This window comes from Python bivittatus, unplaced genomic scaffold, assembly GCF_059951505.1.
Source record: "Python bivittatus isolate LINGU-HERP-01145 unplaced genomic scaffold, Pbiv_v1 ctg000700_np1212, whole genome shotgun sequence".
In the NCBI taxonomy this organism is placed as follows: Eukaryota; Metazoa; Chordata; class Lepidosauria; order Squamata; family Pythonidae; genus Python; species Python bivittatus.
In genome coordinates, this window is record NW_028277098.1 from 3,715,756 (window position 1) to 3,728,051 (window position 12,296).

The 12,296-nt window shown below is 35.9% G+C and overlaps 1 protein-coding gene across 4 annotated transcripts in view; it reads right to left on the reverse strand.

The window, feature by feature from the left end:
* Positions 1-376: 376 nt before the first annotated feature.
* RC3H1 (ring finger and CCCH-type domains 1) overlaps positions 377-12,296 on the reverse strand; it is a 75,692-nt gene continuing 63,772 nt past the window's right edge. The window contains exons 18-20 of one of the 4 annotated variants that reach the window (XM_007425150.4): positions 10,323-10,493; positions 9,673-9,779; positions 377-8,167 (exon numbers count right to left, since the gene is read on the reverse strand). In XM_007425150.4, coding sequence (XP_007425212.1) covers positions 8,017-8,167; positions 9,673-9,779; positions 10,323-10,493 — 429 coding nt within the window. In that variant the 3' untranslated portion in view covers positions 377-8,016. Of the gene's footprint in view, positions 8,171-9,672; positions 9,780-10,322; positions 10,494-12,296 lie in introns of all 4 variants that reach the window. The other 3 variants (XM_007425149.4, XM_088154140.1, XM_088154138.1) reach the window with 3 other exon arrangements.

Sequence of the window (12,296 nt, forward strand, 5' to 3'; positions counted from 1 at the left end):
CTTAATGACAGCACTGGGGACTGGCGGGATTGCCATCACTAAGTGATGGGTTATGACATTGCTTACTGATGAAAATTCTGGCCCCAATTACCGTCGTTAAGTGAGGACTACTTGTAATTGCAGACCGCTTTTCAGGAATGCTGTCACTGAACTGTGCAAACAATGACGTGTTTCCCCCTCCCGAAGTCAGCTCCCTAAACTTCTCCTAAAATAGTATCTTATACATCCTTACTGAGACACCTTATTTTCTGTATTTATTCATAAAAGTATATTCAATAATAATATTAACAATGCTTACATCTGAACTTAAACCTCTTTTGAATGTATACTGAGAGCACCATTAAACACCAAGCCAGAAGAAAGATAAAGGCCCAAGAAAAGAAATAAACATTTTATAATATCAACAGTTAAATCTAAGCAAATTCACAAAATCAGTCACATTCTTCACTTAGTATCTTGGAGTCTTTATTATCATCAGCATCACCCTAGACTAATTCTTTTTCTTTTCTTTATTTTTTATTTTTTTTTTGTTAAATATACCTCCGCAGGGCACAATCACATACAATCAATACGATTGGTAAATTACATGAGCTCTATCCCAAGCATAAATGCACCAAAATGTCAAAAAAGTTATTAAAAAAAAATGAACTCCACCCAAAAAGGTGATAATGACTTAAGAATGTCTCGGGGAGACTGGTACAATCCTAAAAAGACCAAAGGAAACTTGGCTTAACCCCCCCCCCCAACCATAAAGAATGCACATACAGAGAGAGAAATCCCACAACTGGAAATGATCAAGAGATTTTGGAGGAGAGAGAAGAATGTCTGTCAAGTTGGCTGAATAAAAATAAGGAGCAAAATCCAGATTGCTGACTGCCAATCCTTGAAAACTAATTAAAAAAAAAACTAAGGTTGCCTTCAAGGAAAAGGGTTCATGGTTAGCAACAAGGCTGCTTACATAGCAAGCAGAGACTGCAAGGCAATTGTAAACTCACAACAGACAGCAGAGAAACCCTTTAGGGGTTTGTACAGGACTAGAACTGAGGGCTGTCAAGACAGCTGGCCAAACAGACTATTCTCAGTAGGCCTGCCCATCCTGCTCCCCACCTCTGTCCCTCCCTTTGAATGGCTAAACTTGGAAAGAGTGCCTTATGCAAATCCAGCTGTGGGATTCTGATCCAGTTACACAATCTGGTTTTGGATGCCAAAGACTTGTGAGTATTGTCTGCTACAACAAACTAACATTAACAACAAGAGAGCACAGAGGTGGTCTTCTTGCACACATCCCACATGTCTGGAGGGATTTGTGTGGAAGACATTCCCACTTACAATTGTGCCTGAAGTCACTTTAACATACACAAAAGCAAACAAATTTTGTTTACAGCGAACACCAAATATGCCACAGGATTTTGTTTTTATAAAAGATATGTATACATTTAACATTAGCATACCTAGTACTTTTAATTTTCAGAGAGAGGCTGCACTGTCTTCTTTTGGGACTCCTCCCCCTTCAGTATGTTATACCTTCAGAACAGATACTTTTTATATGTGAAAAAAAGCATCAGGCAGCCATAAATATGTAAGACGCAGGCAAGTAATGTTAGATACCAGAATAGAAGCTCTATAGCTATTCAAGACACTATCAATACAATGAAGGTTCACTGCTCTCAAAATTTAAATTTCACACAGAAGTCAAAATGCAATTGTTCCAGCCATAACATTTCATTCTGGGAGTTTACTGCTGTATCCAACACAACATAGAAATCTCACTGCAAACTACAGAAAAGGAGAATGGCACTTCTTAGTGTTATACTGGGCCTAACTATATGGCCTTATTAATTTACTCATGACACACAGACCAATCTCTGGGCTGATTTGATGAAAAAGGACATTTTTTTAATATTTAATAATCTGAATATTGCACAAAAGATCTTGGAAAATATGGAGCTACTTTTTCTTGTGGTTGAGAAGTTGTTTGTATAAAGCTATCTCCAAACAGCACTCAATTCAGAATGTTATAATTCTATGGGGTAGTGCTAGTGGATCCCTTTTCTATAGCAAAAAAAGTTAAATCATCACTCCACAAAAAGATGTAAGTAGTTCCTATTCATGTTCCATAATTGTATCAGAACTATTTGAGGACATAGGAATATGTCTAGGTTAAGGCAATCTGTAACTTTTTAATTGCCACTGTTTTTTTATTGTGTGTATTATTATAATACAACTGTGTATTATTTGCTTTTTTGTGTTATGTACTACACTGAAGTGGGGGTCTGGAAAAGGGAGATTCAGTACCATCATCTCAGTGACTATATTTAATGTGAAACCATGATTTAGTGCTATGAGAATGAACCTCATCTATGTTTTGATTAATGCCTTCCATTCCTCTTCTGGACATGAAGTCAGATTACTTCTGCTTTTGATTAACTATACTGTCTGAACCTAAATTATGGTTTATCTTATCACTGTTTGAAACAAACCAATTTATGAATTGAAGTTAATTCAAAACAATTTATCTAGGTTTGGATGACATAGCAAGTTGCACTTAATCTAAAACAAAAATGAAAGATTTTGAACTTTTAGCTACTCCAGAGGAGAAATGGGAAACATAAAAGCTCAGTGCTCACAGTGGCTCATTCTAGTCACATCGAATGATGGCTTAGTTTTCTGTCCATATGACGACACCTTCAAGTGCTTCCCTGTTTTTACCTAGTGTGCTTTCTGACCAAATCAGTACAGAGACTGGATATGTAATATGAATCCATATTGCTGACAACAGTATGAATGAGAATTTTTAAAGAAAATTCTATTAAAATTCTCACTCATATTAGTAAATAACATCACAAGTTGTGATAGCAAAACACACAGAGTAAATAACTTATCTGGATAGGTTTGTCAGATCACAACCTGGAGATTTTTGCCTATCCTTTTAGTATTTTGAGATGGGAGAAGAGTATGGAACTGCACAACTTCCAATTCAGTTCTTCAACTGCTTGACCCTGCCTTGCTGTACAATAAAGCAAATGTCCTATTCATAATAACAGCAAGACCTGAAAGTAGATGAGAGGTCCAAGGCTGGAGGTACATCAGCACCATACTCTTCTGTGGCTTCCAGGGTAAAATGTCCAAGTGACATCCTGTAATGTAATTCGAGAAAAGACCTGCAGATTATAATTAATGTAATACTGAAAGCAGGAAGAATAAATGGAGAAGGCTCTCTCTGGGACTATTTGCTTTAGTGAAGTCCATGCTTGCCAAGTTAATAGAACTATGAAGCAGAGTGCTTTTTGATTACATTGTATTGCTGATATGGCCGATATATTTTGGGATTCCTATCCAGAGAGGTTTCTGTATAGGTTTGGAAAAGCAGATAACAACAGTGCAACATATTTTCCACAGCTAAATATAAAGAAACAACCTGTATAATTTGACTATGCAATCTCATTATATTGATGATACTACCTCAGAATCTCTCTCCAGTTTTTTTAAAGTTTCCTTATATTTACTTCTAGTAGAGTTCAATAGCAAATTTCAAGCAGGAACAGTGAAAGTAAACAATGTTTGTTCTAAAAGCACTTTTTGTAGGTTATAAATCAAAGTGTGTTGGGACAATGTTCAAGCATTTTTAAAAAAAGATAATTAGATAAATGGCTGCAAATGTAATGAGGCTTAACAGCACTTCTGAAATGAGCTAATAAGTCGTCACAGAATGCATTTTGTAAGACTTGACAGTTGTGAGTTTTTCATCTATTTACCACTGGTAAGGTTTGAAAACATAAAAGATTTTCAGTCCAAACTGGCTATCCTATTAAAATGAATAGAGGAAAATAAAAAGAAAGAAAAGACGACAACAATCAAACCAAGGGTAAAGCACAAGTCTTTGGCTCTCCTTAAGTGAAAAAGGGTATTTTCCTTATTTATACAGGCCCCTCATTTGCCTACAAGTAGGGGCATTACCACATTTATGCATCACTGAGTAATAACACCATAAGGAAATGCAACTTCATAGAAGTTATTGGGTACGCAAATTCATCTGAATGCTCTATTTTGAGGCAACATGCTGTTACCCGGTGAATGAAAAAGGGAGGATGATGGGGACATACAAAGGAGAGATGTAAAGACAAGAAGCAGAAATTAAAAAAGCAATGTTCAAATAGATCTCGCAGGTCCTAATTAGCCAAACACATTTAATTTGGAAATCTAAGAAAAGAATTGCATGCACTGAGTTAAGTATTATATTGTTATTCTAAAACCTGGGCTTTCATTATTATTTTTTAAAAAATAACCTGAAATCCTTCATAAAATTTGCTTGGGGTTAAATATTTTAGTATCTCTCAAATACTTTTTTATTTAAGTACACAATACGGAGTTTTGCTTATGATGCCATAGCACCCCAGTATAAAGAATAACCTATTTCATCCAACTCAGTGTATTCCAACCAAGTTTAAATAAAACATATTTTAAAAAATAGCAGATTCCTTTGTATTATATACAACATAGTTGGATGAGAGTGATACTGATATTCTATAGAACAAGATACTAATCACAATCATGAATCTTATTCAAAAATTCTCAGACAAAATGTATTATATCCCCAAACACAGTGTAAACGAAGGGTGGAGGATGTTTTAAGAGTTCAGCTATGATCATGACAGAGATATGCATATGTATTTGGCTTGTTTCCTCTTTTCTAACTGCTAGAAGGCAAATATCTTTCAGGCCTGCGAAAAGTCAAAATCTAGAATGTAAAGCTTATGTCAAGGTTTATGTGGATGGCTTTAAAAACCCAATGTGTTACACTGTTTCCACATCAACCTGAATTTTGCTCCCCAAAAGAAATTTTATGGGATTTTAATATATGGACTTGAAATGGCTAGTTTATAAAAAGACACCTGAGAATACAGTATTATAGATTCTTCTGTATGAAAGGCAGATAGCTCTTTATGCGCTCATCACTTTAACTTGTCCTCTAGGCCCTAAAAAAGAAAACAGGAAACTAAGCCAAGATCAAAGTGCTCTGCAAAGGTTAAACAAAAACTATTTGCTTGTGCATAAAGGGCATTAACCTAGATAGGGCACTGTGCGCAAAGTACAGCTTCAGGAAAATAATGGGAGGTCTCCTTGTTAGCTCAGATTCAAAGCATTTAATTTTATAGCAGAGATTTCTCAATGTTAACAATAGCATTTTCCACACTTTTTGCCTAGTGCTTTATGAACATATGTACATATGTAAAATAGTCATATGTACAACATGAAGAATATGCATGTGTACAAAATATGGGCCTATGCATATACAATATCTAGAGGGACAGGTGTGCTATAAATGGTTTAATGAATGCACTAATGTAAGAGGGGATAGTTTTGTCATTACAATCCCAACTCTTCCATACATATCTTTGATACATATATAGTTAAATGTATCAAAAACATTCAGTCTTCCCTCTCTTTAGCCAGAACACTTCCTGTAGGAAATGAGTCTGCTTGGCATATCTAGTTGAAAGCCAATTTTTCTGTTATTCCAAATTGGATTTTCATTGGAAGAGAACACATTTAAAAGAACTATATAAGGGACTGGCTAATTTTGAAAGAAATGGAACTTTCATATTCTCTAGTAGGGCCTTATACTAGGAATAGTGCACCTGATTCACTGAAAAGACTTCTTATGTTTGGAGACATGGCAAGAAAAAGTATTTATATAAGCAAACTTCCTTTCAATATGCCATGACATTAGAGTTTACTTCAGAAGGAAAGGCAGGAAAGATATAATAGATTCTCTTAAGTATGTAAAGAACATGAAGTGAGAACCTAAAGAAAAGCAAAAGATTTTCTTCCACTTTATTCTAAGTAAAAGAGTGGTGGTAGTCTGAGAAGAAGAGAAAGCTCTGTTTGATATCAAGAGTGATTTTTGATACAGAGTTAAATACATCAAAGAGAAGAGAGTTAAAATGTCATTTAAGAGAGAGAGGGAGAAGGATAGGGGTGTGTGTGTGTGTGTGTATACATACATACATACATACATATACACACACATACATAGACAAACACACACCACACACACAAAATGCTTCTAAGTCCTGGATGATTTATAATAGCTGTAATCATGAGAAAAGATCCTTAAATATCATATGTACACAAACATGAATGTGTGCATGCATGTGCTTATGTATAAGCACACACACATATACACATTTTAGTTTTTAAAAAAATGAATGCTCAAATCCCAAGGCAACATGGGCATCACTTTTTTGGCCAGCCAAGTTGTGAAATAATTTAAAAATGCAACGCCTTGACTGGGCAAATATGTTAAATAATCAGTACTTGCAAATGTCTTCTATTTGGACTCTCCCTACTGGTAGGCAACAGGGGGCCTGTATGCTCCCAATGTATTTTATTTAACAATAAAATGGACATAAAAGGATGTTTTGACTTTAATGGATTTTAAGGGAAGAAAAATAATCTAGAACAAGATTAATAAATGTTTGCTTTTACCCAACCAAAGCAATGCTTCAACTTATTACATAGCCAGTGCATTCTGAAATATAAAAATGAAATTCATAGAGAGGATGCAAGAGAGTTCTTCCAAGTTTTCCACTCATTTTCATGCACCATATTCAATGCCAGTAAAAGGGAGAGAGGAGGACAAAAGTCAAATTTGCACACAGCATGGGTAAGACATCTGTGCATTTTAAGAAATGTCATAAATGAATTTGCATTTGCAGAGATAAGCAGTCTTTTTATTTCATATATATTTTAAAGGGTGCTGCTTTTGTAACAGACTTGCTGAAATTAACACTGTGATTTAATTTCTTGGGAACCAATTTTTGTTACCAGATAAAATTCTAATTTTCAAAGATTCAGTCTTACCATGAAAGGCAATGCTGATCAATCACAGTATTACTAGCTTTGGATGCAAAATGAACAGGAAGGAGAGTGTCATTACATTCAGTTCTGGGTTTTTCCATCACATCTAAAATAGAATTTACCAGCTCTCATCCGGGGCAGGTTCCAAAATTCTCTTGCATCAGAGTATCATGTAATGCACCCACCTCCCCCAAGGATATAGGATGATACAGAAATTCTAGTTTAGACATGTGAGAGAAGCTGGGAGACCCATATTTACTATTCTAATCTTTGTACCTCTATCCCATTTGAAATCATTATGTATTTGTTTCCAAATATTACTTTAATCCAGTCCAGAGGTTTTTGTTTCTAGCTTATTTATGCAGATGAAACACTTCTGCTCTCTGTCACAAATGCCAAAATCAATGCTTCTTAGCCAGTTTATAATGAATACAGGGCAGCACATTTCCATTCACTTTAGAAATGGAATAAGAACTGTTACTCCTTGAAGTATTCAGTGTCCAATAAAAGTTTGATTCCTAATGTGATGGTAAATCCTTCACAGCCTTAAATTAACAAAGTTATGACAAGGAACCAGAATCTGTAAGAGAGTTACAGATTTGGGACAGTTTAGAGTTTTCTCCTCCATCTCAATCCTCTATATTATTTTTAAAAACCACAAAAAGGAGTGGTAAATGAGCTTGTTCTGGCGGGAGAAAGAACAATATCTAGAAAAAAAAATAATACACTGGGTATGTAATAATACCAAAATAAAACAAAAAACCTATCTCATTAGATCATACAATTAATCAAACAAAGTGTGTGTGTGTGTAAGATGTGTGTGTGTGTGTGTGTGTGTGTGTGTATATATATATATATATAATATCTGTTTCTTTTAAAGCCCTGGCATTCAAGGCATCCAAAGTTATTAAAATAAAGTTCATTCACAGAACAAAAACAAATTTAATTTGAGTTGTTTGCAGATACTGCTAATTTTCATTTTTTTAATTAAAAAATGTGTTAATGTGAACTATGTGCAGGGTTTGTTTCTAGTAGTGGTGTTGCGCACATTGTCTCAGACTTGCTATTGTTGAAGACCTTTGCTCAGTGTCTTTCGTCATCCCAAGGACGGGAAAAGGTGACCCCCGACAGAAGTGGAGGGATAGTCTTGTTCCTTCAAGGAGCAGAGGTGGGTGTTGCTCCGGTTCTTTGGGTATCCTGGTCACCTGCTCCCGTTTCGGTGTCCTCTGACAAGTTCAGAGCTGTAGTTTTGTTTGACAGAAGGCTTATAATTTCTTGGGTTGGGGCAGATCCATTTGGAAGATCGCTGCTGAATAATAAATGTCAAAAAGGAAAAGAAATAGTGAAGGCAATTGGGTTGGAGAAGAAAAAAGAAAAATATTGAGAAAAGACACTGAATATAACTATGCTGTTCCAGATGGTGCTCGGAATCAGTATGTATCAGGATCAGTATGACCCTAAACCCTAACCAAAAATTCATCTCTAACTTAGAGTTTTTTATATTAAAAAAAAAATCACTTCTGCCCTCTGCTAGGAATAATCTAATGTTCATAGTATCTACCTATGATTAATTCACTCAGTCTATTATCTCCATCTTCAGATCAATTCTAAATTGCAAATATCTAGTTTCTAGTTTGTTCCTCCAGCCTTGGGTTTTGGGACCATGAAGCCAGATTATGTGTTCTGGAGAATAATAAAGGCTGCTCACTCATGTTGGATGGCTGTTACATTATTATTTTCATGGAACAGCATGCTTATTCTTTTTTTAATGCATTAACATTGGTATGCATGCTGAAGTCTAATGGAATTGGTTTCAACTCATGTTTGCTTCATTTTGATGTGTTGAAACTACTGTCATTTTCTGGTAGCCAAGTTAGCTGTCATCTAGCATATGAGGAGTAATCTGTCTCCTTCAAAGCTGATATCCTTCAGCTGTGTTAAGATAATAATTTAGGCAAGGCCATTTTATCAGGCTGCCTGGAAACTGTCATCTATCACATCTGGACAACATGAAGCTGGAGGAACTCTAATAAACCATCTCAACTGACAGGATATATAGGTACAGAATATATTTACAAAGTGTTCTGCTTGCCGTTTGTGTGTTTTCATATTTAAATTCACATCCTTAATTAACCATGAAAAGTTGCATCCCATAAGTATAATAAGGACTTATAAATATAAATATATTATAAATCTATATTATATTATATTTATATAATGTATACACACACATATTATAAATATATTATAAAATATAAGGACTGTGTCTCTAGTACAGTATCCTAATAAGCATGAACAGAAGCAATAATTTGGCAAAGGTAATCTAATATATAGTTGACACAATTCTAGTTCAATAAATCTTTTTTTAATTGCCTTCCTACCACAGCAAAAGCAGAGTTTATCAAACTTGACACAATGAGCACATCCTTATTTGTAACAAGTTATTCTGGCTCAACCTAGAACATCTATAAAATTTAAGCCAATTCCAGATGATTACATTGCCAAAGTGCTAAAGACAGTAATATTATAAGATTGCTGTAATTGCTGACCAGCAGCATAGATTTCTTAAAACATGGAGAATGTCTTTGGAAGAAGCCACCACCACTGAATAAAAAGCCTACTGAGAATATCAGAGATGTGCTGTGTGTCCTGACAATTGCCCTTCAGAAAATGCCAGAAGAATTTCAATTAGTGGGCAGAATAATGTAGAACAAAATAATGTCAATACATAAAAACATAAAATGAAAATAACTGTGCCTAGCATAATATTCAAATCTGAATTAAATTTACCAATATAAGTGGTTCTATTACCTGAATGTTAGAGCAAGATCCTCAGCTGGTACCTTGCTTTGCTGTCCATTTTCAGTCTGTTTACTAGCATTTACTTTGTTTTTCACATCCAATGAAGACTGGCTCTCCTTGGGAAAAGAAAGACAAATCCACAGTTCACAATGTACTGTAAGCTTGTTTTACAAATGAGGAGAAATTGTGAAGCACCAAGCCAAGCTATACATCCATACTCACACAAAAGCTACAAACAAGGGAACATAATCCTAGACCAAGCTGTTCTATTTTATCAGGCTGGAAAGCTTTCCAACACATGTGCAAGCAGCAAAGACCAAGGAAGTCTATCACCATGGGCTGGAAAACCACTGTCCCCTTTTCAAATGCCATTTAATAAGTGTTGTGTGCAGACTGCAACACAGTGTGCATCAGATGCTTAAGAGGCTGGATTATTTGTTGTAAATTGGAACATTTGCCAACATTCAACTGTGGTAGCTTGCAAAATTATATTTTGGAAGAAAAACAAAATTCTATAAGCTACCAGCTCTGAATATTCAAAATAAATTACTCTTGCTTCAGAAATAGTGGGAGCAGCTAATACTGCCACTCACCAAACAGCAGCAGCAGCAGCAGTAGCAGCATCTTCATCTTCTCTGCCCACCCTGCAAAACACTCACCATGCTTAGTTCCCGGGTTCTCTTCCCGATTTCCCTCTCCACCTGGTGCAGCTCCAAGCTCAGCTGTTCACTTGAGATCATTCCAGGCCACTTAGGAGGTGGCGGTGGGGGCTGTGGTTGGCCTGCCAAAGGGGTCGCTTCCCTCTGCAACAGCAGCCTGTTACTAACCGCCTAAATGCACAAAGCCAAGCACATACACAACTGAGCACACAAAATATACCATGCAGACATGGGAATCAGGCCAAAGTGCAGGAGTATTGCTTGGCTCCTAATGCCCAACCTTCTTTATAAAAACTAATCTATTTATTTATACACTCTATGCTGCCCTTATAGACATGCTCAAAAGTATAATACATGAGATGAAGACAGATAAAGACAAACTTAAATTAGAAATACCATTGTTAAAATATGCGCACAATTCTAAGTTTTATAAAACTAACCATTTTTATTTTAGAGGAATTTCCTAATGAATTTTCGAGTTCTGCTGAAGTTTATGAATTCATCTGTGATAAATTACGGTAATCCAGCTTCCCTGAAAGGCAACTTTGATTTATGTAGTACCATAAGGATTTATCTTGCCCATATTTTTTTTAATCTATACAACCTCCTGGAAGACACCATCTGAAGATCTGGCTGGGTATCATCAATATGCAAATGACACTAAGTTATATTTTTTATTTCTAGACATTTCAAGGAGGCTATGGAACTGCTGTCTGAATGCAGTCTTGAGATGTATAAGGGCAATGAAACTGAAGAAGAAGATACTATGATAGCAAAATTAACTACAATGACTGGAGGCTTTCAACAAGTCCTACATGGAATTGCATTTTTTCCAGAAGTACACAATTTGAAGTTTTCTTTCACTTGGCCTTAATTGAGAAAGCTCAGGCAGCAGTGATGCTTTTTATCAACTTAGACTGCTTTGCTAAATGTGACCCTATTTAGAGAAGCTATACCTTATTTTAGGAATCCACGCAACTGTAAAATCCAGACTTTACCAAAATGTGCTCTACAGGGCTATCTAGAAAAAGAGGTAAAAATCTGGCTGTTTGAATACTGGTCAATACTGTATTACAACTATACTATACTAGCTGTCAATGAATTTATAGATCCAAATTAAAGTATCGTAATTTCAGAAATGAAATCTGATTCAGATTACTTTCTTTTCTTTTTTGGTTCAGATTACTTTCAACAATACCAATCTCTCTGCATTCTGAGGTGAACAACGGAGGCCCTGCCAACAAGCCTGCCTGGCAAAGTAATTGGATCTGCAAGCACAATGAATAGTCTTCTCAATAGTGGCTGCCTATTTACAGTCAAACAACTTCATGACAGTCTTCACGTAACATCTAAAAATTTGCCTGTTGTGTTGGTTGATCTACAATTAAGTTAAAACTTTATGCCATTTCATATTTGATACTATATAGTTTTAACTGTCAATCCAATTTGTATCTTGCCTCCACTGGAAGAATTTGCATCTAAAGATGAGCGTGAATCAGTAGACATGGAGCCAGCCCTGTACAACTCTGAAATGGAGTTCAAGAGCTCTGGAGAATCAAGCCCAAGTTCAGATAGCTAAGACAAAGGACCTCTGACTTCATTCTGAAAGTGATAAAGGTTTTCAGGTCTAGAGATATAATGCATGACTAAGGAAAAACTGTAAATAAAAGTACTCAGAAGTGCAGTCCTGTGTTTGAGGAGGAATCTTTTCTAGGAATGACTGGCAGCTGGGTCTCCTGTAAGAGTCCCATGAGCTCTTGCTTTTAAGCCCCCAGTTCCTAGCAATGTCAGTCAGTCAGTCAGTCAGTCAGTCAGTCAGTCAGTCAGTCAGTCAGTCAGTCAGTCAGTCAATCAGTCAGATATTGCTACAGAATATGAAACAGTTGACTCCTTGAAACCTACATCTTGATTATAGACTGATTCTAGAATCCTGATGTAGGGGGATACTCTGATTCTAGTCTGAGTTTCATGTAC